Source organism: Cladophialophora bantiana (genome assembly GCF_000835475.1).
Source record: "Cladophialophora bantiana CBS 173.52 unplaced genomic scaffold supercont1.12, whole genome shotgun sequence".
NCBI classification, from domain to species: Eukaryota; Fungi; Ascomycota; class Eurotiomycetes; order Chaetothyriales; family Herpotrichiellaceae; genus Cladophialophora; species Cladophialophora bantiana.
In genome coordinates, this window is record NW_015971586.1 from 1001474 (window position 1) to 1029407 (window position 27934).

General features: G+C 52.8%; 10 protein-coding genes across 10 annotated transcripts; 7 read left to right on the forward strand and 3 right to left on the reverse strand.

Annotated features, from left to right (window-relative positions):
- Nucleotides 1–511: 511 nt before the first annotated feature.
- Nucleotides 512–1777, reverse strand: Z519_08269 (uncharacterized protein; the record flags this gene model as incomplete). The annotated part of the gene is made up of 2 exons (XM_016765997.1): nucleotides 512–1566; nucleotides 1648–1777. The coding sequence occupies 2 exons, from the start codon at nucleotides 1775–1777 to the stop codon at nucleotides 512–514; spliced, it is 1185 nt and encodes a 394-aa protein (XP_016618042.1).
- A 1216-nt stretch (nucleotides 1778–2993) lies between these two features.
- Z519_08270 (uncharacterized protein) lies at nucleotides 2994–4775 on the forward strand (the record flags this gene model as incomplete). The annotated part of the gene is made up of 1 exon (XM_016765998.1): nucleotides 2994–4775. The coding sequence occupies one exon, from the start codon at nucleotides 2994–2996 to the stop codon at nucleotides 4773–4775; it is 1782 nt and encodes a 593-aa protein (XP_016618043.1).
- Nucleotides 4776–5487: 712 nt separating this feature from the next.
- Nucleotides 5488–7059, forward strand: Z519_08271 (uncharacterized protein; the record flags this gene model as incomplete). Its single annotated transcript, XM_016765999.1, has 4 exons — nucleotides 5488–5513; nucleotides 5616–6114; nucleotides 6175–6312; nucleotides 6370–7059. The coding sequence occupies 4 exons, from the start codon at nucleotides 5488–5490 to the stop codon at nucleotides 7057–7059; spliced, it is 1353 nt and encodes a 450-aa protein (XP_016618044.1).
- Nucleotides 7060–7732: 673 nt separating this feature from the next.
- Nucleotides 7733–9004, forward strand: Z519_08272 (uncharacterized protein; the record flags this gene model as incomplete). Its single annotated transcript, XM_016766000.1, has 1 exon — nucleotides 7733–9004. One exon carries the CDS (start codon nucleotides 7733–7735, stop codon nucleotides 9002–9004), a length of 1272 nt encoding a protein of 423 aa, XP_016618045.1.
- Nucleotides 9005–9037: 33 nt separating this feature from the next.
- Z519_08273 (uncharacterized protein) lies at nucleotides 9038–10183 on the reverse strand (the record flags this gene model as incomplete). Its single annotated transcript, XM_016766001.1, has 8 exons — nucleotides 9038–9060; nucleotides 9116–9194; nucleotides 9245–9307; nucleotides 9369–9509; nucleotides 9559–9666; nucleotides 9716–9865; nucleotides 9932–10073; nucleotides 10119–10183. 8 exons carry the CDS (start codon nucleotides 10181–10183, stop codon nucleotides 9038–9040), a joined length of 771 nt encoding a protein of 256 aa, XP_016618046.1.
- Nucleotides 10184–11079: 896 nt separating this feature from the next.
- Z519_08274 (uncharacterized protein) lies at nucleotides 11080–13310 on the forward strand (the record flags this gene model as incomplete). The annotated part of the gene is made up of 2 exons (XM_016766002.1): nucleotides 11080–11173; nucleotides 11224–13310. The coding sequence occupies 2 exons, from the start codon at nucleotides 11080–11082 to the stop codon at nucleotides 13308–13310; spliced, it is 2181 nt and encodes a 726-aa protein (XP_016618047.1).
- A 1741-nt stretch (nucleotides 13311–15051) lies between these two features.
- On the forward strand, nucleotides 15052–16728 carry Z519_08275 (uncharacterized protein; the record flags this gene model as incomplete). Its single annotated transcript, XM_016766003.1, has 5 exons — nucleotides 15052–15180; nucleotides 15246–15315; nucleotides 15380–15528; nucleotides 15581–15986; nucleotides 16046–16728. 5 exons carry the CDS (start codon nucleotides 15052–15054, stop codon nucleotides 16726–16728), a joined length of 1437 nt encoding a protein of 478 aa, XP_016618048.1.
- Nucleotides 16729–19046: 2318 nt separating this feature from the next.
- Z519_08276 (uncharacterized protein) lies at nucleotides 19047–21189 on the forward strand (the record flags this gene model as incomplete). The annotated part of the gene is made up of 2 exons (XM_016766004.1): nucleotides 19047–20133; nucleotides 20189–21189. 2 exons carry the CDS (start codon nucleotides 19047–19049, stop codon nucleotides 21187–21189), a joined length of 2088 nt encoding a protein of 695 aa, XP_016618049.1.
- A 933-nt stretch (nucleotides 21190–22122) lies between these two features.
- On the forward strand, nucleotides 22123–24148 carry Z519_08277 (uncharacterized protein; the record flags this gene model as incomplete). The annotated part of the gene is made up of 2 exons (XM_016766005.1): nucleotides 22123–22374; nucleotides 22454–24148. The coding sequence occupies 2 exons, from the start codon at nucleotides 22123–22125 to the stop codon at nucleotides 24146–24148; spliced, it is 1947 nt and encodes a 648-aa protein (XP_016618050.1).
- Nucleotides 24149–25544: 1396 nt separating this feature from the next.
- Nucleotides 25545–26680, reverse strand: Z519_08278 (uncharacterized protein; the record flags this gene model as incomplete). Its single annotated transcript, XM_016766006.1, has 2 exons — nucleotides 25545–25749; nucleotides 25878–26680. 2 exons carry the CDS (start codon nucleotides 26678–26680, stop codon nucleotides 25545–25547), a joined length of 1008 nt encoding a protein of 335 aa, XP_016618051.1.
- Between the last annotated feature and the right edge of the window lie 1254 nt (nucleotides 26681–27934).

Consider the following 27934-nt stretch of genomic DNA (forward strand, 5'->3'; position numbering starts at 1 on the left):
GGAGGACTCGAGCTCTCTCGCGAGTCAAGCTATTCAGAGATTGGACGCCAGGAAATTGCCGTCGAATATGTACCTACTCAGCTGGGTACGAAGGCAGGCCCGTCAATGGCGGACCCCTCGATATCAACACTGGAACGCAAAGACGAACTAAACAAGTTGGTCTGGCTGTCTGCTCTCGCGCGTGAAGTCATCACGCACTTTCTCTCTTGATGTCTCGATCCCTCGCAACGCGTGGAATCCCTTGTGATGTGATCTGGTGTAGCGAGGTGAAATCTATCCGTCGAATGCGGTGCTCGTTCAAATCCTGGCACCAGATTTTCGTATATATGTAGGTTTGTATGTGTGGTATCACGGTCATTACGGAGGATTGCTGCAGCGCTCGGTCGCGAAGCAACTCAACCCAAGTGGCCTTCTCCCTGCGCGTGCGCTGCGCCATTGCCTTCTACATAGCCAGCTAGGCCACAGGTCATCCACCAGGGGTCTCTCAGCCCATTTCGGCCCAGTCCCCTACTCACTGCGTCGGACACCCGTCGTCGAGGCCCTCGGCACCCTCACCTCCCATTAGGCCACCCAAGCCCGGGAGGGGATTAGCGACCAGGTCATCAGGGGGAGCTCCTTCGTTCTGCATCTCCTGCATCTTCTCCCAGATGAACTCACGACACTGGGGATCGTCGTCGCTGTACGTCGCCTCCTCAAATTTGGCGACGATGTCGCGCACGATGACGCTCTGGCGCAAGAAGCGTGCGTGTTCGGCCTGCGCGAGTCGAGGTGGCTGGTTCGACTGCAGGTAGTCGGGGAACTTCTGCGAGAGCTCCTTCATAGGCTCGTACAGCATGTCCTTGTTGGTCAGCTGCTCCATCATCCCCAAAAACATCTTGGACAGTTCGCTGTCCGACTGCGAGCCGGACTCGGACTCTAGCGCCCGCAGCATCTCGGCCAGCATGTCTTCTTCCGATTTCTGCCGCGATGATTTCGCCGTCGCCGAAGTTGCCGCCGCCGAGGACGATTCCATCCGCGCCATCGTCTTGCGGATCGTGTCTTCGAATGATGTGGATGGTTGTTTCGTTGAAGCCGTCGCCGACGATGGGGGTGATGCTGCTGGTGCTCGTGAGGCCTCGGGGCTCTGCGACTTGGATTTGGACTTCGACCTGGACTCGCTCTCCCTCCTCGATGCTTCGGCGTGCGCCATATCACCGACTTGCCTGCCGATGTCCTCGCCCAAGATGGCCTTCAGGAAGTCCTCCGGCTTCACCCCCTCGGCCTCCATTTTCTGCGTGAACTCCTCCAGTTCTCGCCCCATCTTTGAGATGTCCTCCGGGGTTGCGGCGCTGGCCGCTGGATCGAGAGACATCTTGGACATGACGTCGGACATTTCAGCCGTGAGCCGCGCCACGAATTCATCCTCGGTTTCCCAGTCATGAGGACCAGAGGGGATGGGCAGGTCTGGTGGGAGGGCTGATTTCTCGGTGGGCGGTCTGCCCGGGCCGGAGGATAAAGGTGCGGGTTCTGAAGGTTGAGATTTTGACTGTTGTAGGGTGGTAGCTGCGGAGAACTGGTCGAGGACATCTAATGACTCGGCACATCAGTATTGGGAGTTTTTGGTTGCGGAGAGAAAAAAGAAAAGAGCTGCGTGTTGTGTGCACCTACCATCGAGGTCGTCAAAGTCTGGATCTGAATCCTCTTCGATTGCTGCTTCGGGAGGCTTTTCAGTCGACGATCCCGGTATGGAAGAGGTTGCTTGCGACTTGGAATCTGTGGGCTGAGGAGGTTCAGCCATTTCTATAACGGCTATCCCAGCCAAGTCTATACAGTCGACTGCACTTCGTCTGTCAATGGAAAGGTCGAGGTTGGCGTTTCTGTGTCCGTTCTCTTGACTCAGAGCTGCTGTGGCAGATATTGGTTGAGAGGCGCTTGGAGGCGCTTCAGATGGCCGTTGAAGTTGGAATTGTTGGGAAATGTACCGAGTATCCACGGTGAGAAGCAGAACACAATCGATATTAATTTTCTGAAGGACGAGTGTTATGCCGGTGGTGAGATTGGAACAGAGCAAGTGGATTTGTCTTCGAGCCCCGCAAACCGAGGTATGTGGTTTTGTAGTCGCCGAGTTGCATGACGGATGAAGGCAGCTGACAGCGCCTCCGGCTATTAGGGATGTTTGACACAGTATCTAGTACTTGGGTATTTAGCCACTGTGGTCGAAAGACTCGTGTCGGCTAGCTGCCATATTTGGTAATGTATTATTATATCTCTAATACTAGCCTGTACTAGATACCAGCGCCCCATAGCCTCTGACTTCTCTCCCACATATTTGGCCATCGACATGCGTTTTCTTCCACCCTCAACCAAGCGATCCTAGTGCTCCAGCCAACACTGATTAAATGATAGCTATTCAGCTATCCATCCTGCTACCATTGCCATCTCGAGCCCTCAACAACGATGGCTAAAAAGAAACTCGCCAGTTTTTCCCCCTAGCGACCTCCCCTCTCGGGCACGACCATCACGAAAAGCCCACCATACCAACCTAGTCATAAGATTTGGTCTCGGGACCACAAGGCCACAACGAAATCGATACGATCCGCATGTATTCCGTACTATGCTTAGCTTAAGGTTGCGAAGGTAACATGGCCATGGCCATGGTCAGGCGTCCATCTTTGAATGAACGTCGATGCAGTCGTTTGATGGTGTCGCCACCAGAGCGCTACATAGAACCTAATCCGGACTAGCTTCAAAAGCAATGGCAGCTCGGCAGCTTGAAAATCACAATTCCTTTCCAAGCTTCATGTTTGATGCCACTCTTCAGCCTGCCTAGTACAGTGGATCTTGCGACTTATAAATGCTTGGTAGTCTCTCCGACGTTAGCGAACGAGGCTGTGATCATATAGCCAACTACGTCAGCCAAAGACTATAGTTGCAGCTCGAGATATATATACTCTTCCCAGCCATGGCCTCGAAGATGAATGTGTCCACAAGTATTTCAATCAGGTCCTATGACAATGCATTTTGCTCCACACACTCTCCTTCTCATCACAGCCTCTGCAACAGGCGTCCTCTGCGACTTCCTGGGACCAACCTATCCAACTCCCACGAATCTCGCGGGTAACGGCAGCCATGTCTCCGCTGCCTGGAAGAATCTCAGTTCGACTCTCGATGGATTCATCAGTGATGCAAGCACCAATTTGACGAGCCCTGCTGGATTGAAGAACCTCACATTCTCGGTGGGAATGTTCTCAATCCACGACCCTTTCGCGGCCAGGTCGTTGCAGTTTCACCACACATCCAATGAGATCGCCAATTCGTCTGCTGGCGTGAAGAAGGTTGACGGAAACAGCATATACCGTGTCGCCAGCGTCACCAAGCTTTTCACAACTTTTGCGGCCATGCTTGATCTGGAAGCTAGTGACTGGGACCGTCCTATCACCGACTTTGTTCCAACGCTTGCAGCATATGCGGCAGCCAATCCAGCAGAGAATGACTTTGTGGATACCGTCGCATGGAACAAGGTCACACTTGCTGCTCTCGCCAACCAAGTAGCAGGCAATCCGAGAGATGTCTCACCCTACGACCCTGGCGACTTCCTGTTGCTAGATGGCGCCAATGAGCTGGTAAACTCGTTCGGATTGCCACCCCTCAATCAGAGTGATCCAGTAGCGGTCCCTCCATGTTTGGTCTCTGCGCTATCAGGGAACCTGTCTTGTTCTGGCAATGAATATGCAATTGGCGCCGAGGCGCGACCACCGTTATTCCTTCCTTGGACAAGTCCTGCATATACAGACTACGGATTTATGCTGCTTGGACTTGCAATAGCGAATATTACCGGCACCTCCATTCACGGCGTTTATCGTCAAAGCATCTTCAGTCCACTGGGAATGACTTCCTCATTCTCAAGCGTCCCCGATGCATCCAATTATAGCCAATACGTCATCCCTGGAAATGTCACCACAGCAGCATTGACAGCGCCTGGCGCTCCCGAGCTCACCATTCCTTCCGGTGGGATATTTTCTACGACGAACGACCTTGCAAAGTTCGGCACCGCCATTCTCAACGGAACTCTCCTTGACCCTGATCAGACACGCAAATGGATGAAGCCCGTCTCGCACACTGCCATGTTCGAATACTCAGTGGGGAGACCATGGGAAATATACCGGTACACACATCCTCAGTCCGGACTTGTCACCGACCTCTACACCAAGCTGGGCGACTCTGGCTACTACGGCGGATACATAGTCCTCATCCCAGACTTTGATGCGGGCTTCAGTATCATTGGGGCGAGCTCATTGAAAGAGCGATCTCCTTTGACTGCTTTGCTAGCGGACCTTGTCACTGAGAGCATGCTGCCTGCATTGACAGTTCAGGCTGAAGTTGAAGCGAGGAAAAGTTTTGTGGGCACGTATACCGCAGAGGATGATGGCCTCAACAGCACAGTGACCTTGACCACCGATCCACAGGGGAAGCCCGGTTTGGTGATCACCCATTTTGTCAGCAACGGCACGGATGTCCTGCGCAGTGGAGTGATCGGTGAGAGTCCTGTAAGACTCTTACCATCGATATCTGATCGACCTCATGGACGAATGGCATTCAGGACCTCGTCATATCAGGTTCCTGCAGGCGGACTGTTTTCTCGGCAATATAATGCCAATCTGGACTGGCTGACTGGTGATTCGCCAACATATGGCGGCATTGGTATAGGGCTTTTCGTATTTGATCTCGATGCTAGTGGCAACGCTACAGCGGTCAGCCCTGCTGCTTGGAGAGTGAGGCTTGTCAAGACTTCTTGAGTTCTCCTCGGAGATGGTATTGCCATCTTGCACCCGCCGACTCCTACCTGTGCGGCTGTGGGCTGGACGAACTTCAGCAAGCAAAAACGCAGTTCTTCCAAAAACTAGCCTTCCTTCCCCCAAACTCGTATCTGATGGACTCTACTTAATACACTGCTTCGCAAACTCTATGAGAAGATATCCACGTTTCCATGACCAGTGTTTCGCGATACTGGTCCCTTTCATCCAATGCTTCCGGGGAGCAGGCGTACTAAATCTGGCATTATTTCCGCCTTTGTCTTCACAAGGATGCGGGTCACCAACTGAGAGCCTTAGGGCAGTGCGATGAATTAGACCAGCAGGGAAACCCCTAGTCGATTTTCCTAGTCACCAATGTAAATATCGGCTGTTCGGGATCAGAACCAAGCTAAAAAGGAAACCCCGATGCCTAACGGCTGGCCTGTTAATCTGGATGATGTGCAGAGAGGATCTCTGCCTGCTTGGTTGAAGTCCCTGGCGCTTGACTAGGCTGTGCAATGCTCTGCTTTGTGTGCTTCAAATGAGCATTTGACCAATCCATGGCCCTCTTTCCCGTCGGAAATCCACTGTCAGACCCTTATACGAAGACCGTCCAACCGCCCTTCACTTACTCCTTTTAACAAACCGTATTCTCTCGTGTTGCCCTAATGGTTGCACTACAGGATGCCGGGTGTTCCCTCAGGACGAGGCTGTGATGCCTGTCGCCAGCAAAAGAAAAAGGTACAATCGCCAATGCGTGTTCGCTCCTGGTGTCTTACCCCCGTTCTAACAACAGTTTACCACGCAGTGTGATTCCACCATCTCCCCGTGTCCTCGATGCAGACGCTTAAGTATTCGCTGCGTCGGCCTGGGCCAACGTCGGTACAAGTTTGTGTCTGATGATAGAGCCCCGACGCTGGCCGACAGTGCTGTTCTCCGCCCGAAGGAACCTGGAACTGGGTCCCATGCGCACTATGCCCCACCTTTTAATGCGGTCATATTAACTCGCATCCCGCCTAACGATACCACTCAGCTTGTGAATGCTTTCACGAACAAGATAAAACCCACGGTCGGCGTCCAGTACAACCTGGCCTGGACTTACGGGGACTACCTCAGCTATGTTCCAGCTCGCCTTGGCGCGAACGAGGTTCTAGATAGTGCCACGGACACTTTTTTGGCCGCCGTTGCGACATTATCAGATCCCCTCGGTGCTCGCAGCAACCATGTCCTGCTCGAAAAGTACGGACGGACTTTGGCCAGTCTAAGAAAGTGTTTAGATGACCCCATCAAGGCGAAAACCTCGGAAACACTGTGCGCCATCCTGTTCCTGTGGAATTGCCAAGTGAGTTTGCCGTGCCCTGGCACCCAGGGTCCTATTTGTTGCTGATGGCTGTCACCGAAGCAGTTCATATGGCAGTCGAATGGACCCATCACCACACATGCGGACGGGGTTGCCCAGATCCTCAGATTGAGAGGCTGTGCCGAGAAGTACCAGGACCCATTTGAATCGAACTTACTGCTCTCGCTTCGTGCCGTTGTGGTAAGTGATCGATAGGCAAGGAAAAAGCCAATCATTCGCTTACTTTAACTCGTCCAGCTCTTTGACTCCCTATTCAATGGCCGGATCTATTTCAGTGACCAAGAGTGGGTTGCCATGTTTGACAACCAACTTCATGAACTCAGTCCTGAAGGACAAGCAGTACAGTGCTTGACTCGCGTACCGAACCTGATGCGACGGAGCAGGGCTGCGCTGATGGGAGATCTATATCATCGGGATGAACTTCCCGACTTGCAAGAACAGGCACATAGGCTTCGCGCAGATCTCGAGCCCGCTCTGTCCAAGGTTCGTCGGCGATGGCTTCAAAACTCGACAAACTCAGATACTCTTGTCCCAGGGAAGCCTCAATTGGCCGGCCTGTGGCATTGCCACTTCCTGCGAACATACTGCCTCGGTCTCGCTATTGCCATTTTCATTAACGAGGCACGGCTTGCCTTGTGCTTGGACGCGCCTGATATTGTGCAGGAGTCACACGAATTTGCACTAGAAATCCTGAATTTGGCCCGGATGGCAGCCCAATACCGCCCACTGGGTGCATCTGCTGTAAGCATATGTCTTCTAGCCGCAGAGCTTGGGGCAGAAGACGACGAGACCAAAACAGCCGTAAAGAGATTGCGCGTCGAGTATGCCCGCGATTTTCATGGAGTCAAAGAAGTGGAGGACTGCCAGGGCTTGCAATTGATCTGTGGCCGTGAGTGGTCTCGATTGCTCGCTCGGGACATAGTGTAACAAAATTTGCGGAGACCACGGCCCACGAATCCATCGAGCAGCCTTGCAAATAGATACTAGCCGCCAGACCATACTTTCTCATAGGCAGTAGTACCATTCATACAGCCTGCAAAAGAGTACCCTACGAGAAGTCATTCTCAGACATCCAATGAGTAGTCATGTAGGATCGTACACACTGGCCCTTCCGGAGCCGGTTTGGGACGTCTGTTTCACGGCCATTGAAACCGCATCTTATGAAATACTTGACGTTGAGGTTGGGGCATTGACAGCTTCCAAGCAGTGTATCGCTGGCACCGGATACTGGGCCGAGGTCATTGAAGGTCTCTTACCAGCCATGGGAAAGCCGCCCTCGCCGCGTCTTGGTTGCCGGGACTAGCGCAGAAGCGGCATGATCAACAACACTAACTTTTTAAGTACAAGGAGACTCACAAATCTTATTACCCATTATTGGACCTACCTATTCAAGATTATAGCTGGCCGCTACAAGGGCCATATATCCGGAAAGCCAATTGCTGTGATGTATTGTCTGTTGCTGCGGGTGGCCACAGGGCGGCATGACCACCGTCCCCATCCGGGGGGTGAGCTTTGAGCCGTTTTCCATATTGATACTTGTTCTCTTGGGGCTTCTCATCAGATGAAAATCCACTCCAATTCACCATTTACCCAACGACATATGAGGCGTCTCCCATTCCGCCTGGGCACCTGCTCCCCTGCAAGGGCTTGCGCGTCAAAAAGGAGCCCCGGGAAGAGTGATTGGCAACGACGACACTTTTCCAGCCTCAAATCTGAGAGCGATGACCCCCTGAGAATCCTCTTCTGTGGCACCGATCGCTTCAGCGTGGCCTCGTTGGAAGCTCTCGACAGATACTCCAAGACACCCGAGAGTAACATCCTGTCCATTGATGTCGTGACGAAGACCGACAAGAGAGTCGGCCGCGGCCGCAAGCTCGTCAAGCCGCCAGCCATCAAAACCGCAGCACAGGACCTGGGCCTCCCCATCCACCAGATCGATACTTTCACGGGTTGGAGCCCGCCTGTGTTCAGCGACGCCGATGATCGGTCTTGCAACCTGATTGTTGCCGTCTCTTTCGGGCTGTTGATCCCGCCTCGCATTCTGCAGACCGCAAAATATGGCGGTCTGAACGTCCATCCCTCCATGCTTCCAGACCTACGGGGCCCGGCGCCTATTCAATGGGCTATCATCACCGGACGGCGAAGAACCGGCGTGTCGCTGCAGACTCTTCACCCTACGCGGTTTGATGAAGGGATCGTCCTGGACCAGACGGCACGTCCAGGACTAGATATACCCGAACCAGACCAAATCACAGCCGAAGAACTCACGAGCTATCTGGCACCTATAGGTGCTAAAATGTTGGTCGATGCGATCCGGAATCGCTTGTATATTCCGCCGTACAATGCCATCCAGTTGAGCAGTGTCCCGGGTGCAGAGTTAACACACGCCCCAAAAGTCACGAACGACATTTGCGCCATTGACTTTGAGGCGCTCACGAAATCTGAGGTTCTACGGCGAAACCGTGCGCTTCAATCCCTCCATAGCTTTGCGAGACTCGGTTCTGAGCAGAATCAGGTGTTTCGTATCAATTTCGGAGCGGACATGAGGGATATGAGGGATGGGGACATTCCAGAAGAAGTTAGAGCCGTAGCGGGATCCATTCCCGCTGGTGTCCCCTACGCAATTGTTGCGGCGCACGAGAATGTTAACGAGAGTTCGGAACCTTTGATCGTCAACGCGCTGTCGGACGAGAATGGAGAAAATTGTCATGTTGTCATTCCGACAATCACTGTCTCGTCGAGGGCAAAAGGCCCAGGTGCAGGAGCGGCCGCTCGCGCAAAATTCTTTTCAATGCCCGCGGTCTTTGGCCAGTATAAGTTGTATCGCTTCTCCCACCCTGTCTCTGGAATACCGGGCCATTCGTGGAAATGAATGACAACACCACGCGGGCTTGATCCAGTTGGTCTATCGGATGACAAGTCCAGAATCTTATCGTCGTCAGCGACTTCCTTTTGCGAGAAGAACTCACGATCCGGAACTTACCAACGACAATCTGCTGGCCTGTGATCGACGTGTTCTTCGCAAGTGAGATATAGGCATCTGCACAATCGTCTAGCAGAGTCTCAACAGGTTGTTAGTCAGGCAGATGCATTTTCTGACACAGAAACACACCTCTTGCTTCAGAGCAGCGGCGTTCTTCACAGTCTTAATGCGCTCATCGCTATACCTCAGACCCTATCAAAGGCGTCAATACTATTTCTTGTCCACTCCGCAAGACAAGTCGAGGAAGACCAACCCATTCCGTAAGAAGAAGACCTGGAAGAACGGCATTTATGCGGATCTTTGGACCTTGAGTGGTGGCAAGGCATTTCATCAAATGGAGGCCCGCAGCCTTGGTAACCGAATATCCCATACTACTTCCGGCGCAGCTTATGCCCTACCGAAAGTTCAACACACAGGTCTCGAGTGAGTGATGATCAACTTACTGCGACAGATGATGAGATGATGAAAACTCCGCCATCGGGATTCTTGTTGAATATGGGAGCTGCTTCCTGTAGCAACACCAGATGGGACATGACGTTGGTGGCCCAACACTAGCGCAGTCAGCAAGAGATTCAAACCACGGACTATCTGTCCCCATACCTTGTTCCATTCATCATGGCTCATGTCATTGATGTCTCCGAAGTTGGTGAACCTGGTCCAGCCAGCATTATTGATGATGATGTCGAGTCCTCCCAGCTGCTGGACACTTTCTTTAACCAATCGAACAGTGTCCTCGACGACTCCGATGTCCTAGTCCTTCACTTGTCAGAGAGGGCGCCCTTTTGCGGCTTTTTGCAGGTAGCCGAGCATCCTCACTGCCTGGATTACAACTGCCTTGACTCCCAGTCCTTCACACTTCTCGGCGACCTGATCGGCTCTATCTTTGCTGCTGACATAGTTTACCACAATATTGGAACCTTCTGCTGCAAACTTCTCACAAATCAGCGCCCCGAGGCCTCTAACGTCTTTCAGTTAGTAAACTGCATCTAGCATTCTCGGGTACTGGTTGAGCACTTGCCTGGATCCTCCTGTTACCAGGATATTGCGGCCTTTGAGAGAGTACGGCATGTTGATGGGAGACAATGGCTGGCTTCTTGGGACAGGTTCGATCTTGGGCTCTGATAGCAAAGTCAACCTTCCAACTTTGGGGGAGGAAATAAGCATCTTATAGAAGACATGTTATTAATCCGGCTGTTGATTGATTATGCGGGGCCGTCAAAATCGAGGCAAAGAATACCGCGCTGTGGTACCTCTCCCCACACTAGAGAGAACGAATCCCGTCAAGGACGGATTCAAAAGACCGCGATTTGGCCGTCCATTGCCGCGGCTGTCGAATGAATCCTGTAGCGGGACGGAGTATATCCACTTTAATCCGAAGAGCCTTGCAGGTTTCTCGCCGCCGCTTGAGATAATGTGATAAAGCCGCCGACGCCACCAACGTCGAACGATACACCTTACACGCCATTTATTGAGGCTTTGTAGGCATGGGGAGATGTCGGGGCTGTTCACAGGATGATTGTAACAGCCTTGAGAACTGTGTGTAGACAGGATGTGCACGTGCACAGAGAGAGAGAGATTCATTAAAACACAAAAGACTGTGCCAGATGAACGAGGTGCAGGCAAGTATTATTGTGTGCAGTTTCTGTGAGTAGCACTGCTCCTTCCAATGAATCATGTTGCCTGCTTTCCTGCCTGCCTGCGGTGCACAAGGACGGACCTGCCGTGGTCATGGTCATGGCCGTCGTTTCTGCTGCCATCTATTCATCCCTCAGCCCACTGCAGCGTCATGAAAGACGTCCTTGTCCTGCACTGTTCCCAAACTTCCATTGGGCCCTCAGCCCACCTCTTCTACTGACTTTGTTCTCCCTCTCCCTTGTCTCGCTCCCGTTCAAGACCCAAAGGGCAAGCGTGGCCACAGAGATGATGATCATCTCGTGAGAAACTGGTTACATTGTTGAGCCAGCATGGTTTCCCACACGCGATCCCGGAGCAAAGGCTCGTTCTCTATATTCTCCTTTGACACTATCCGATCTTTCAGTCGTGCTGGTTCTCGACAAGGTGGGATATCCCCCAGTTTTGTATGGTGTCTGTCTGACCTGTCGTTTCAGCGTCCCGGATCCCGTCAAAGGACGAACTGCGCGATCGAACAGAATCTAGTCTCTCTCATCGATGTGACCCCAATAATCAACCACTAGCCTCACCCGAACCGACTCCCCCAAGCCACATTGTGCAGAAATGCGTCGAGTCGGCGTCAAAATCAACACAAGGACCGGGCAATCGTGATGAAAGTGAACCATCTCAGGGAGAAATAGAGCCAGCTGAATTCCATAGCACACGTCGCCGAGCACATCGGCTGCGTCCCAAGTCATGGCTGCCCTTTTCCCGTTTATCCTCCCAAAGTCCATATCCTCGCAGTGTGTCCACTCAACTGCCAAAGACCGCTAGTACTTCCACGGTTGCTCGAAGTGTCATCTCTGCTCCCGTGCTCACTAGTACCACCAACGTCTCCGTGGCTCGTGCTGAAAGAGTCCATTGTGGAGAAATGTCTGACGCGACTTTCGCTCAATCCACATGGAACTCGCAAATTGGCTGGGTTGCAAGCAACGACCAGGCCGCTGGAGAATCGCCCCGTGACAGAAGCAGTGAGGCATTGGCCTCTCACGGACCTCTTGGTGAAGGACGTGGTCAGCCCACCAATCTGACAGCGTTGAAAAGAGGTCGAATTCTGCGGTTGAGGAACGCCTTCAGGGGTAAGATCCGGAATGGAACTTTACGTCCACAAGACACAACTGCACAATCAAAGCGAGAGCGAGAGACATCTGGAGACGTAGAAGGAAATGAAGGCCCGGCCTCGAGCAGAGATTTATCACATCGTCGCGCAGAGACTTTGAACCTCTGCAGAGGCAAGATCAAAGGACTGACAGGCAGTGACCACATACGGCGCAAGTGTGTGAACACCACCAAAGGTGCAACAGAGCTAACAGGAGACTCGCCTCTTCTCGGCGACGACATCATTGACGTTCCCACGACAGATCTGGCTACCGAAAGCAGCGACAATGAGTCGGCCTTTGGATCACTCACCCGATCATTTGCCAGCGCGGTTGACAGACTTGACCTTTACTCGAATCTGCCACACAACATACCCTTCCTCAGGTCAAGGTCGTCCTTCTTCAATCCCAAGAAGAGGGAGAAGAGTGGCGGCGATCGAGATGAGGTGAGACGGCAATTCCCTCCCATTTCGCCTTCCAAGCCCGCGCCTCCTGTCGCTCAGTCGATAGTTGCGTCGTCTCGAACAGATCTCTCAAGGAATTTCGCCCCTGCAAGCAATCCCCAAAAGCTACACCCAGCACCGCGCCCTGTCGGACCACCTATTTCGGAGGCACAAGACTTCAAACCCAACCAGGAGGACCTTGCTTCTCGACAACCTCCTGTTGCTCCATTGGTGTTCTTGGCCGAAAAGAATTCCTATGTGCCCGCAGCGCCGGTAGCTGGATATCCAAGAGGCGTCAATCCATTGCATATGCATCCGCCTGGAGCTATGGCTGTTGCGCCCTCAGGCCCGTATCAAGCAGCACAGGCGCTGCCAGTTGATCGTGGTGCTCTTTGTAATTCCCCACGACGGTACACAACGACTCCCAACAGCGGTCGTGAAGATTCGGACACGGGTTCACTCGAAGACGCTCCGATCTATTCTCCTTCCCTAGGAGACCTTAGCCAGTATGCCCGAGACACGCCCCGATCAACAAAAGCCGTCCCCAACGAAGCTAGCAGAGAACAGATTGAGAACGCAGCCCCCATGCCAAACCCGGTCAAGGACGATCTTCCGGCCAAAGGACAATCTGGTCCATTGAAGAAGAGCGGGAGTGGCTTTGGATTGTTCTCGAGATCTAAGCACGAAAATACCTCACCAATGGCAAACGGTAATGGAGCTCAGGGCGAACCACCATTGTACCAACGTGATGCCAATCAGCAGGGCAATACTCCCAGCAGCACAGGAAAGATGGTGAAGAAAAGTAAGAGTCTGCATTTTGGAGGACTTTTTAAGAGGAAGGATCCATCTGATCTAGTGCCCGCGATGGGATCGTCGCCGTTCCAGCCAGCGACTCCGTCACCGCTTCGAAAGGTGATGCGCTATGGCAGTCAATCGACCAAAGGTGGTGACAATTCTCCTACAACACAGTCGGCGAAGAAATAAAGTGGTCAACCCAAGTGGATAACGATTGAATGAAGGAACAGGGCCCGGGAAAAATAGCCCAGCCCAACAGATGCGAGACAGAAGGCGCAGAGCGGGTCCACAATGAAATTGGCGAGGACCGTTTAGCATGGGTATTTGATACCTTGCATCTAGTACTTTGGACGAGGATTGAGCAAATGTCACTGCAGGCGGCAGAGACGGCGGCCCAGGATTGGCGGTGTAGAGTGAAGGGGATGCGTCAAACTGCAGAGTCACCGAAGAATGAGTGGCGTGGCACCTACCTATGTTCGAGAAGACGGCTTAGGTACTTGTACTACTCCAGAGAGATGAGGTTTTTGCCGGGAAACGGAGAACATGAACTATGGAGAAGATCGACACAGGAGCAGCGTTGGTTCCATGCATGGATCTGCGTATCTCTGCTCCGCGGGTTTCAGTCCGTACTTCGCTCTCATCGCAACAACGATATCGGCCGCCTACCAGCCAAACAGGAAGAGGAAGAGGGCAAAGTACGAGATAATCAATCTGGCGGGTCCTCTGGCCAGTCAAACTCACAGGCAAGGGATGGACTCTTTGCCCCAGAGTGTCAGTGGTCGGTCCAACCCTGCATCTGCACCAGCTCGAGGCGGAATAGGCATCAACAACCCAATGATCAGTGATTACATTATCTTTTTGTTTTATTCTTTGCGCTGTGCAACTTGGCCCAGTGGCTAGATTGGCCCATCTGTTTGCCTGGTTTGCTTGATGAGCTTGATCGTTCGATAAGTGCCTGGAGCGCTTGGTATGCCCTAGCTTTGGCGGTTAGGTGGGCAGATCTGTGGCCTGTCGTTGGCTTCTATTTGGGCCACTAAGCATCGCTTTTACGCCTGTGCTCACTAATTATTACCCGGTACTGCAGGGAGTTCTCGCCCTCTCCCCGGTTGGAGCCTCACTAGCTACGCGTAGGCGGCAGTAAGTACATGGTAGATAGTATTCACCGCCCACCAGTCTAACGGTAGTGGCCTAGCCTTCTGGGCTCCTGAGTCTTGGTACTGGAGCACCAGGTACCCGTGTTTGCCGTGTCCAGCGCCACACGACACACAAACGAATTATCTCTCATTTGTGACCTTTTTGTCACCTCTCTCTTTTTTCCTCTCCTCCTATCCAGTGCTCAGTCGTCGAGATTGTCAATCACCGTTGGCCTACCCCAGCTCGCCCAGTCTCGACGCGAGAAAAGGGAGCGGAGGCTCTGATATCCGGAGTCAGTTCGGGTTCCTGTCCCAGGTTCCACATTTTGCAGCTCCAGTGGGTGGCAGGCTGCGATTGCAGCCATCAATCGAAAGGCGAGCCACTGCATCGAGCCATCGCTGGCACTGGCACCGAACTGGCACTGAGTTGCCCTCGCAGTCTTGGCAGGAGCTACTCAACTCTGACTGCAGAACTTCGACTCCTTGAGACAACACTTCCTGCATATGGTCCCCATCCTCATTGACCACCACATTATCCCGTCGCATGTTCCTCTAGCTTTGCTCGATCTCTTTAGTAGCGTATGCTCCTCTCTGCTGCACCTCGCTACCCCCAATGTTCGTGCATGGTCACTGATCTCTGCAGTCACCGCCGTGGCGGAGGTGTGAACCGCCCTGAGGCTTCGCACTTCGTACCTAGACTCCGACGTCCTCCTTGTCTGCAAAGCAGCCTTTCGTCGAAAACCCTCTCCTCACCGTTCCATCCTATGCTTTAGCGGGTCAGATCAACCGCCACAGCCATGGCTTCGTCGTCGTCAAATGTCGTCGGGGTTCACTATCGCGTCGGGAAGAAAATAGGCGAGGGTTCTTTTGGCGTCATTTTTGAAGGTACCAACCTGCTCAACAACCAGCAAGTCGCCATCAAATTCGTGAGTATCCCAGCTGTCAGGACAACCATTGATGCTGCTGCAAGGGCTAATGAGATGGGACATAGGAACCGAGAAAGAGTGATGCCCCTCAGCTGCGCGATGAATACAGGACATACAAGATCCTGGTCGGCTGTCGTATGCTATACCCATTCTATCTCGAAGGTTTTTGACCTGAAACTGACTGACTCTGTCCCTTCAGCTGGCATCCCCAATGTCTACTACTTTGGCCAAGAGGGTCTACACAATATTCTTGTGATCGATCTACTGGGCCCGAGTTTGGAAGACCTTTTCGATCACTGCAACAGACGCTTCTCAATCAAAACGGTGGTAATGGTTGCTAAACAGATGGTATCGAGAACTCTCCGGCCTGGAACTACTCCCAATGCTGACCTGGTGGTAGCTGTCCAGAGTGCAGACGATCCACGAGAAGAATCTAATCTACCGCGACATCAAACCTGACAACTTCCTCATCGGCCGTCCCGGCACAAAGGCTGCCAACGTCATTCACGTCGTGGACTTTGGGATGGCCAAACAATACCGAGATCCAAAGACCAAACAACACATCCCTTATCGTGAGCGGAAATCACTGTCAGGCACAGCGCGTTATATGAGTATCAATACACATTTGGGACGAGAACAGTCACGAAGAGACGACTTGGAAGCTCTTGGGCATGTTTTCATGTACTTTTTGAGAGGTGGTTTGCCATGGCAGGGTTTGAAGGCTGCCACCAACAAACAAAAATACGAGAAGATTGGTGAGAAGAAACAAACAACGGCCATCAAGGACCTGTGCGAAGGCTTTCCGGGTATGTTTCCACGGACCTCTCCCCTTGAATCGAGATTTCCTTGCTAATCCGCGCTGCAGAGGAGTTTAACAAATATCTCAGCTACGTCCGTAATTTGGGCTTTGAGGACACTCCGGACTACGATTTCCTACGGGACTTGTTCACTCAGGCGTTGAAAAACACAGGCGAGGTGGAGGATGGTGAGTATGACTGGATGAAGTTGAATGGCGGTCGTGGCTGGGAAGCCGTCAAACAACATCCGTCACAACTTCACCTACATAACGCCAATCCGCCAGCTGATGCCTCTGCTCGCGCCTTGCATGGAGCCTCTGGTGTCCGAGGTTCAGAAGCACAACGACCTTCGCGGGACCGAGCAGCAATATCCGCCGACCGTTTAAACGCAGCGCAACCCCCGCCTCCAGGGTCACCAGCGAAGCCGGGAGTAGCGGCCATGGGGAAGAGCGCCCGAGACCGCACAAGCGGCGCCGCCGGGGGCAATCTCCCGAAGAGAAGTAGCGGGCTGGCCGGACAACTGGACATGAATACGCCTCCAGCGAGCACACAGGCTCAGTTCCAAAACAGTAACGCCAATCTGGTGAACCAGCAGGCGAGAATCAGTCCCGCCACTGGGGCGTTGCAGAGCAACCAGGGCCGGCCCCCGCAGCAGCAGGAACAGCAGCCTGGGTTCTTCCAGAAGATGATGAAGGTGCTGTGTTGTGGTATGCTTCTTAGGCACTTGTATCTGTCTCGGATTGAAAACTGACGTTGTTCTCCAGGTTGAAATGCCGGACAAGATCATCGGCCAGGTGCTCACGTCTCATCGATCTCGGCGGCTAACCTCCACGCAGATAACCACAGCCACGTGGATGTTGCTCGGCCAGCACAGAAAGAGAGGAATTCTTCCTCTGACGCAAAGTCTCGAATTTACTCTGTTTGGCAGATGTTGGCTCGAAAAGTTGGCCAAGACAACCTCGTGGTTACAAAAACAGGTGGTACAGGTGAGGGCATAAAATCCTTAACGACGGATCATGATCGCTTTTGTGCATAGCATCTTTCCTTGTTTCCGTATTTCTCACCGTGTGTACAAGGGTCAGCAGGGTGTTATCTATGGCAGCATTTTTGGGGTTGGGGAGCAGGGTGTTTCGGGCGTCGGAACGCACGAATAACACCGGCCTCCCTAGTACAACGAAGAATCAGCAAAAGGGAGTTACAATCAGAAGAGCAGAAGTCGGATGAGGCACAAATCAAGGGTCTAACGTTTTATCCTTGTTGGAAGGCTGAACGACCTGGTGTTTTGTAAAATAGAGAAGAACGCCGACAAAAAGACCAAAAAAATTCAGGGGGAGAAGCACGCGAGGAAAGCGGTAATGAAAAGACAAAAAGATTTACAATATCGAATATGAAGCATTTTCTTTTGGCTGGAGACTCTTGTAGCACTTGACGGGACGGCATCATGGCGTCTGTTGTAGCACAGTACCTCGTGTGGTCGGAGTGCAGGAGGGACCGATCTTAACTTGGCAGGCACCCAGTGCACAGCCACAACACATGCAATAGTAAATTCCCTACTTGGTAGAAGCGATTCCAGGAGTCGGCTTGTCGGATATGATTACTCGTTATACCATTCTAACGTCATGGGCAAGGTTGTGCCAGGCACCAGGACCTGGGCTGGCGGCACTTTGTAGACACGAGTAGTGACGGGAGTTTCGTTGTCTATACCACATGGCACATTACGTCGATGAGGGCAAGAAGGGCACCAAGGGAGCTAGCAGAGCAAGGCAGAGAGTTATGTAATAAGGCAGACACGCCGATACTATCCACTGTCGGCGCTGTTGGTCAGAGGTAGATGTCACCAGGGGAGCGGATGCCAGGTGATTGTGGCCATTTGACTCTGGCGTGACCAAAGGGCAACAAGAACTCAAGGCTAGGTGTGGATTTGGGCGTCATATTCCAGAATCACACCGTAGCGACCCTGGCTTCCCGGTGGTGCAATGGTGCTGGTGGGTGGTGGGTGGTGGGGTGACGGGGTACGGAGTACCTACCAGCGCTTGTCTTTGTCCCTGTGCTTAGGGAAATACTTACGGGGCCTGTGTGCTCGCAGCGAGGTGCCCACAGGTACCGGGTACATGTACTCCGTCCAGATGGTGGCCGCTTCTCAGGGATCTTCAGGGATCTTTGGCAGCCTTTTGGCACGCACTCCCGAAAGAATAGAGGGGTCGGCTACCTACTGTAGGTAGTCAAATAGCACCTAGGGCCAGCTCCCAAGGCCAATGGGAATGCCGAGACTCCCCCCCGGCGTGGCGTTTCGCTCGTTTCAAGTCCAGGTATTCGTTAACCATGGCACCTTTCTTTAGGATCCCCATCTGGTGCCATTTGGGGCCCATCCGGCATCGCGCATCTCACACCTCGAGTACTTCGCACTCCTTCGTCCCCGTTGTCGTCTTTCCATTCTGTATACCGCATATTGGTCGCAGCTTGAGTTCTACATCTCCTCGACCTCTCCGTCGAATATATTACCTCACCTTCTTATACCGTCTTTCCCTTTCCCTACCTGCCAAGCCTCCTCTTATCGAGCCGCTATTGATCTCTGCGACTCATATTTTCCAGCTCGCCGCTCCCAGTACGCATCACACTCACTGAACACCTCATCTCTAGCCCACCGCGAACCCGTATCTGTCCATTCTTCCGCTCTGTATTGGCGTCGCGACGATCTGGTAGTGCTTCACCTGGACAGTTCCAAGCATCGGCAACATCTCTGCGACTACTTTATATCATTGCGCTGCGGCATAGCCTCACTGCGCGCGGCTGAGTATGGCCCCCCAGCCTGATCCGACGACGCTTCCCACGAGAGCATCCTCTCTAACTTACTGCGCCACAGGCTAGTCCGCAAGGTGCACTTGGATACCACATTCTCACGGCCCATTGATCCCATCCTCGAGACTTATACCGGCCTCAGACGGCTGAGTCCTCGCGGGAGCGTTGTTCTTGACGGCCCCAAGCGATCCTGTCACCCTTCCCATCGGGTCCTCTCTCCACACTTCTTCTAATTTGGTGGATCGTGCCTGAGCGGTTGTGTTGAAAAAGATGGACAATTCCCGGGGGAGATCTCCTTCAAGAGGCAATGCGCAGCACATAAGCCCTCAGCCTTCCCCAAACCATTTCTCCGGCATTGTACCAGGAGTAGACCCTTCGGTTCAGCAAGCTTTGACCACTGGCAAGTTCAATACCTCCAACAGCGTCTTCAACAACCCGTTCCTTGCTTCCCAGCAACCAGGCGGCCTCCGACCCAATTCGAACGAGCCCGGTTTCTATGACAATAGCCAATATCACCAGAACATCTATTCAGACAATCAATTCGGAGGGCAGGGTTTGGATCAGTCTTTCAACGACGATAGTTACTTGTATCAGGGCGAAAACATGCCCGGTGATTTCAACCAGACCTATTCCTTGAATCAGCCTTTCGACATGAACCCTCAGAACAACATAAATCCGGCAGAGTTGAGCAAAGTTTCTTCACCCCAGGATCATCAGTCACCAAATCTGCAACCGCCAGAGAATTATTCGTCCCAACCAGGTTCGCCTGCTTCGACAAACGGCCAGTTCTACACCCCCCAGCATTCAAGAAACGCATCGCTTGACCCTTCCAGTGCCTATTCTGGCTTGAGTTTCCAACAGCACCGGAGAGCGCCATCAGAGCATAGCGACGTCTCGTCCGCGAACCATTCCCCCTACCTTGCTCATACAGAATTACACAACCCGGGAGTGGATATCAATCACTCGCCGTATCTTCCCGCACAGCCGGACACCAGCAATGCGTTCGGTATGGAAAGCTTTAGCTTAGGTGACCAAGCCCCGTACCGGTCTCCCAGGCTGATGCCAAACATGGAAGCCAACCAACAGGGCCTCGGAATGGATGGAGGTGGCTTACGTCTAAGCCAATCTTTGGGAATCCCCGTGCCTGACGTGTATACCACACAAGCCCCCCAGTATCAGCCGCCTGTCGTTCCGAGCAACCATATGCGGAATACTTCGGTCGTCTCGGACATTGGCCAGGCCGACCAATTCCAACCTCCAACAATTAATATCGAACCTGCCCCGGTTTCGAGGCAACAAAGCTTTGGACCGCAGGGCGAGGCGACAGAGGGTGCTTTGAGTCCCCCTTCGAACAACAGTATGTTATTCACCTCTCAACTGACGTGGCTAAGAAACGCTGACTCGAGATTTAGGAGGTCGTAATCGAAGCAAATCCGATGTCACATTCACACGGCCTTTGTCGAGGTCGAGTTCGCCTGGGCTCACTGCGACTAACGCCAATCGCAACAGTCTCTCTGTCCGATCTAGCACTCCTGAAAGAGGCCAATCTCTGTCTCGGGAATCATCTCCTGGACCGGGCGTGCAATCCGGACGCATTGACAAGAACCGCCGAGCTAGTACCTCCTCGATGGGTCAAAGCAGGGATTACATTCTAGATCTCGCCGATCCTACCAGACCGAATGCTTCTCCGTCCGGATCAAACACAAGAGTCCAAAAACATCCAGCGACGTTCCAATGCAATCTCTGTCCGAAACGCTTTACTCGAGCTTACAATCTGCGATCCCATCTGCGAACGCATACCGATGAACGACCTTTCGTGTGTACAGTCTGTGGGAAGGCGTTTGCGAGACAACATGATCGGAAGCGCCATGAAGGGTTACATAGTGGAGAGAAGAAGTTCGTCTGCAAAGGCGAACTTCACTCTACACCAGGCCAGCATTGGGGATGCGGAAGACGGTTTGCCAGAGCAGACGCTCTAGGCAGGCATTTCCGCAGTGAAGCTGGACGGATATGTATCAAACCCCTTCTTGAAGAGGAGAAAGCAGAGCGACAGAACAGAGCGATGATGGAGCAGCAGCAACAGCAACAGGCACACTTTGCCCAGCAGGGCGGGCTACAACCCGTCCCTCAGCCAATGATAATTGGCATGGACCCTACCACAGGTGCTGGTGGGTTCGCTTTACCCGCCGCGCTCCTGCAACAATATCCTGCATTGCAGAATATCGATTGGTCGCAAATTTCAACCGTCGACGATCAAGGAGATCTCAGCGACGTTGGTGGTATGGGGAGAGCGAGCTTCGATGCATCGAGCGGTGGAGAGTATTATGATGAGGACATATCTGATGGGTATGTCAGTGGCAACGGGATGGACTTTGCGAACCCAGGGGCACAGCAGATGTACATGGGGAGCTGAGTACACGATTGAGGTTTCTTTGATGCTACTGCCTGCGACTTGGCGCTTTCGATGATATCCCTGCTTTTGTTTCTGTTTTCCCTTCTCTTTTTGGCTGACCTGATAGCCAGGAACTGGTTTTGGACGTTTGATAGACTCATTTGTTTTCATGATCTTGATGATAACGGCGGACGGTAACAGGGAGAGAGCGGAGGGCTTTGGGTAAGCCCAGAGATACCACCCCTGTAATGATGTCAATGAAATGATGCAAGTCAACGTGCTCTCAAAGATAGACGACCGCCCTCAGACTACGCTGTGCTGGAAGCGTGTCTGTGCCAAAACCTTGACAATGGCGCATGATGAAGACAGTAAGAACCCGGACAGAGACGACATGTTGACTGAGTAGTTTGCTCTGGGTTTCTCATCTGAAGGCTACCTCTTTGACAGTTAGGGAGAGGAGCAGCTTGCCAACAATGGCGCTGTTAAATCGATAAATAGACATTTGGTGAATACAGAGTGCGTCCGCCAAATACCAGAGCAGGTATTTTTGGGTTAAACTGGTTTCAAAGCCTCATGAGCAAACCGAAGACATCCTGGTGGTGCTGAGGGTGCTTGGGTGGACGTCCAAGTCCGGTAGAGCGCGGCAAGGCTGGACAAGGCTGCCAAGGCGCTAAGCCCTCCCATGGAACGAACTGTCAACCCCATCTCCTCTACAAGGTATCTCACCCATTCCGCACCATTAACATCGCAACAGTGTGCTCACCCGTCTTCACTGCGGGTGCTGCAGAAAGATTGGTGAGCACACTGTCGTTAGTGCCAAGCGATGGCTTCCACAACATTTTCAACGCTCTGCAGTAGTGATACCACCGAGATGGTTGATATCACACCTCTACTGCAACTCGCACATCTTCCCAACCGCGACCATCGCTGTGGATCGTTCAGTCCTCAGCCGCGATGGGACGCACAAATTCGAGAAAGGCTGCTCGTCATGCCCGCATCACCCAAGACTTCTTTGATCAGGTTCCGGAAACATCTACTGGAGATTCAGCCAAGCCTTTGGCATCCACGTCGCCCTCTACAACTTCTTCTCAAGGCGAGGGTGAAAAAGCGGTTGACGATTCCGTCAACACTGCGAGGGTCATAAAGCCTGGTCTCTTGTGTGAAACCTTCCAAGCCCTTGATCTGAAAGACGATTACAGACAAGTTGTACGGTTCTCCCCTCCTTCCCCAGAGGGGACAACGCCCGTTTCAGATCTGCCCATACTGACATAACTCTCACTTTCAGGCCTGCTTACTTGGAGAGCGTATCTACCGCACTTTCGAGAGGAATCAGGAAGCTGCCAGAGATCTCCTACGTCACCTCTTTACCACTGCTTACTTGACTGTCGACGAGTCGACTGGCAAGAGAGTGTGGCGCATTGACTTGGACATCAAAAGAGAGATCATCAAAGCCATCCGCGCCTCCAAATTCATCGGCCTCTTCACCAGTCCCATACAACCCAAATACATCGATCTCCCTCCCGATGAGATTGAGTTTGTCATCAAAGCAAAGCACCCTCTGAAGGAATTCGACGTGATTGGCATCATTGTCGACTACTTTCTTGAATGGTCGGTTGAGTGTGCAAATTTCCTTCGCCTTCACCCAGATCTCAAAAACCTCGACATTTCTCTGGTACAATACGCTGAGCGACACGCTTCTTTTGTCTGCATCGGCATCATAGAGATCGCTGCTGCTATCAGAACTGAAAAGTCTATTGACCTTGACCCTCGCCCAATCGAATACTTCATGGCCGCTAGATTTGACAAGATGGCTGGTGAACAGAACCTCTTCATCCAGGAGAAGCAACAGAAGCCTGCTGCCAAGAACAAGGGTGAAGACAAAGTGGAGGCTGAACTCGTCGAGGACAAACAAGATGTCAACAAGCACATCACCAAGATAGAGCACGCTGCCGAAGGTGCCAAAGAGGAAGATATCAACAAGGATAACGCTGCCACCACGGGCACTGCTGCTGAATCCACTCCAACCACGATGGAATCCTCTGACGAAGCCGCCAAAGACAATCATGTCAACAAAGACACCATCACTACTGCTGCTAGCGCTTCCGCTACCTGTTCCAACATTGCTATCACCTCTGATGACCCCGTTTCTGCTGTGACCGCTGGTACTCGAGGCCTTTCCATCAAGGACCCGGGCGCAGGGCATGACGATCCGTGGGGTCTTCGCACTCGTCGTTCGCGACGCCCTGCTGCATCTGTCGTCCACAACGATATCTACACCGATACCGATGGTATTACCTCTGCTGGCGATCCATTCCCCAACCAGGATCCACGCACTCGTCGCTGCGAAAGACTCCGTGCGCGTGCACGCATTGCCAACGCCGGTGCTACTACTTCTCCCATGACCGCCGCCGATGCGTCTGGTACTGCCACTCCTGCTGGTCCTCGCGCTGGTCGCCGCTGTGCTTCCGCTTCTACTGCCGGGCCTAACAACGCTTCCGCCCTCCCACGCGATACTCCTCCCCAGCACCGCGCCAAGGACCAACTGTACAAGGAGCTAGAGGATCTCGTCAACACTAATTTCCCCTCTGCTCAAGCCCGCCGTGCCGCATTCGCGCAGGCTAGACAGCGCCTTCTCCGATCCGAGACTGTGGCGGTTGCGCGAGGTGAGCAACCACTGCGTGCCACTGCCACACGCGCGACTCAGGAGGCATTGACCCTCGGAATTGACGATGCCCTCAACGCTGTTCGCCAGCGACGTGCCGCAGAGGCAGCTAGGATGAGGGCCACCGGAGAGGGAACCGAGGCGAATGCGCGTGCCAGAGAGCAAGGATTCGGGTTCGACATTGGTGGAATGTCTGGCTGGACGGGGGAGTTGGAGGCCATGCAAATCCAAGCCCTTCAACGCAAGAAGGACCAGGTGGCCAAGAAGCAGGCTGGAAAGGATGCGGAGAAAGATGGTGATGATAACAAAGAGAAGTGAGAGGTTGGCTTGTCAAGGCAATTTCCTTACACGTCGTGTGGCTGAGAGCCCGGAGGTGACATGATGGCAAGGCAAGGGAGGTTCGCTTACATATTGTGTGCTTGATTGCCCGGCATCGACATTGTGGCTTGGGAAGGCGGGATCCGCACAGGCGTCGTTCGGTTGAATGGCAGGCATTCATCACAACAGCCAGCCTGTTTTGAGTACATAACCATGATACCCACCAGAGATCTGCTTACCAGATCTGCTCACCCGTCGGGGGTTGAGCAAATGCACTGCAGAGACAGTGCCATGAAGCAAAATTCACATTGTCCTGCTTCCTTTGGCCCCTTTCGTCATTGGTGTTGTGTGGATCCCGCGGTCGCTAGTGCTAACGATGATTACGACGATGAGGCCGGCGACAATTATGGCGAAGAGGCTGACGATGATGATAATGACGACGGCGACGGCGACGACAGAGAGAATGCGCATAGCGCGCTCTCGACATATCGAACCCGGCCACCACCTTCGCCAGCCTGTTCCCGTCTCTATCTCTGTCCCTATCTGTGTCTCTATATCTCTTTTTCTCACACTCTCTAAACTCCCATTGGCCCTCGTGGAGGACATCCTCTGATTCTCTCTCAAGTCCCTAGCTTACTCTGTGCGTATCTATACAACACGCATGCAAATAGTTTATCTACACACCTACGTGGGACACACCCGGTATATATAGTATGCGCCTGCAGAAACAACGGAAGAAAGGGGAGGAAACGCCCGCGCTTTGATCAGTGGAGTGAGTCCGTGCTGTATTCATGCCGAGTTCGTGAGACTCTCTCTCTCGCTCCCTCTTCATCTATCTAACCTGTCTAGCCATTGGTCGATCTGTCCGTATACGGATGGAAGGAGGAGAACTTGCTTGTTGTACAGTCTCTGCGATCTATCCGGGTGCTCTCAATGTACACATGCCAAAAAATGTCAGACATTTCAAACTAATCCGGGCGCTGTGGGTCGTTGTGTGAACACATAAGAATGCAAAGGTTAAGAAGTACTGAAGACAAAGAAGCCGAGGAAGCGAGACTTTTGAGCATAATTCGAACAGTTGATCCCTGGGGTGCTGGATATACGTATAGCCCTCATCGTAGCCTGGGTTGAGGAGTTTGCTGTTCTTTCTTGCGTTCAGGTCCCACGTGCATGGCTTCTGTAGTTGCGGTGCTTTCAAGCAAATAGGGTTTGAGGTCGCCGACCATGCAGAAAGTGGTTGTGGTGGCAATTGTCACGGTAACGGGGCCCAAGGAGAAAGCGATGGAGAGCTGCGGTGGGAGATGTTGCGGTCACGAATCGTCCTGCGCCGTTTAGGGCTTCATCCACATGACTCGTCGAAGATGGGCCTGGGAACAGCCGATTGCAAAGCAAATATTTAAGCATCTTCTCGGACGTGTTTCTCTTTGTCAATCTCCACCGACTCGCCAGGTGGTGTGGAGAGCACACTCGACGATTTGTACTCTCTAGGAGGCGCCGAGACGGTCGACGACGGCGGAGGAGGGACGTATCCAGTTGAGAGACGTGGGAAGCAAAATCCTGGGTGAAAGACTGTTTGGACGAGGGTGGCGAACACAACCATGCTAAATGTGATAGTTTAGCAATTAGTCACTGGGTTCCATGAAATAGGTTCCTGGGGTAATGGGATGGGAAGTATGGGGATATCATGGAAATGACGAGGAGAGCAATGCAAGGGAGACGCGACACATACCATCCATCAAGCGCAATGAAAGCAGGCTCAAACTGCATCACCGGATTCGCCCATCCACCGGCCATCTCAACAATCCGATAGATACATCGAATCACAATCGCTGCATACGCGAGGATGAATCCGTGCACAAACAGCCGGAATTTCCTGTCTCTCAGGAAACCCGTGGCCTCGGCTGAAAGTGGCACTTCGTGGGCTCGCCAGCGACGGAAGACGTACCATGCCCCAGCTACACCGAAGAAGATCAAGGTGACCACTTGCCAGGCGATACCCGCCATCATCAGGTTGTCACCGATGTCTTGTTGGGATTGGTTGTCGTTGGCGGTAGCGGCCATGCCACCACCAATTGCCTGAATCACTAGTGATACGAGGTCTCCGGTGATGAAGATCCATGTGTACCAGTTTGGTTTGATCTTGGAATACTCTGGTCCGAATGTCAGAGTTATGTGCTTGAGGACCAGGTAGATGGCGGCAGAGTTGAACGCAGGACCCAGGATCAGGCAGCAAATCTGGATCTGGAAACCGATCTCGTTGAACGGGTTGCTGTGCAGGATCACACGGCCAACGTAGCCGAGCGATTGATCAACGCAGGCCAACAACATGGCAATCAGATACGTCCATGTCTTGTAGCGGATGCCAAAAAGGAGTTGGAGGGCACCACACATGGCGAAGAAAGCCACGAAGAAGGCATTTGCACCGATCGAGGGATAATAGCCGTAGATTGAGTGCTCAACTGGACACCGGGGTGTGACTTCGGTGCAGTTAGCGAGGGGCAAGTAGTAAGTTGAGTTGCCGTTGTTGGCCATTCTTCAGGAAATGGTCGAAGACAGGAGTACAAGAAGACAAGGAATGATGGAAATGGAGTGGGAATATGCAGGGTTAGAGGAGATAAAGGTATATAAATTCATACACCTCGATGTACCCAAGGAACCATTTGACGGATTAATCCTCAGGCACCAACGAAACCAAGACTGACGACACGCGAAGTCTGCGAAACAAGGCTCTGGAATTGCCAGAGATGCGAATACGAAAGATTCGAACATGGGAATCCGCCCACGTCGCAAGCATGACCGTCAAAGCCAGAGGCAGGATGAGAGGACCGCCCGTGTGGATACATGAGGGCTGTTTCGAGATCCAGACATGTGGTCTTGGTCGCCCAACTCGTGTTTTATCGACGTCTGCCATGCGGCTGGGCGATGACAACTATGACTGAATGGCCATGCAAAGGCTCGAGCAAGGCACTCTAGCTGAGACTTCGCTCGTGAAGAGTATTGGGCGCCGTGGTGTGACCTCGCAAGCTGAACCCGAAAGTGGTTAAGACGAGATGCGAAGCGGGACAAGGCTGTACCCACCAGCCGAGCGACGTAGAAACCAGGCAACGGCGCGGCAAGCGTTCTCCGTGTCTACTTGGTACGCTCAAAGCAACTCACCAAGGGCGTCGGGCCCATTCTGCGGGTTGTACGAGGATAATCGCTACGGAGTAAGAAGCGCCTCTTTAGCGAGCATGAATAATTCGGGTCGCAGTCAAGGACGACACGAGGAAGTTGGAATGACGTCGGAAGTCGGAAGAATATTTCCTCCGTTGCCGAGGCTCTGACGAGACGCGACACAATTATCCGCCGTAGCCCAGTTTGCGCAGGCCCATAGCTGGCCATGATAGCTACTGTACGGAGTAGTTCGCCAGAATGCCATCTCGCCATGTGCCGAGTACCTCGAAACCTCTTTTACTCTACCGGCACCGAAGCGGAGTCCTTCTCTTGTCGCTGAGATGGAATGAGACCTCTTCGATTACACGGCTTTCTGTGTCTTTCTGCCTCTCTGGTTCTATACCCAGCCAAAATCCATGTCCGTCGAAGTCGAAAGACTTGTGACTTTTGCAGATGCGTATTTCGTGTCGGAACCCGAGATACGAGCCCAACGAGACCCTCCCTGCAAGGGTCGATGAACTCCCGCAAACCTAAAAACATGACATATCCCCTGACCAGAATCAGCGAGGGCAAGCCCCAAAATAGGAGCGAAAGAGATGCAGCAGGGGAACAACCCAAAGGGAACAATGACTA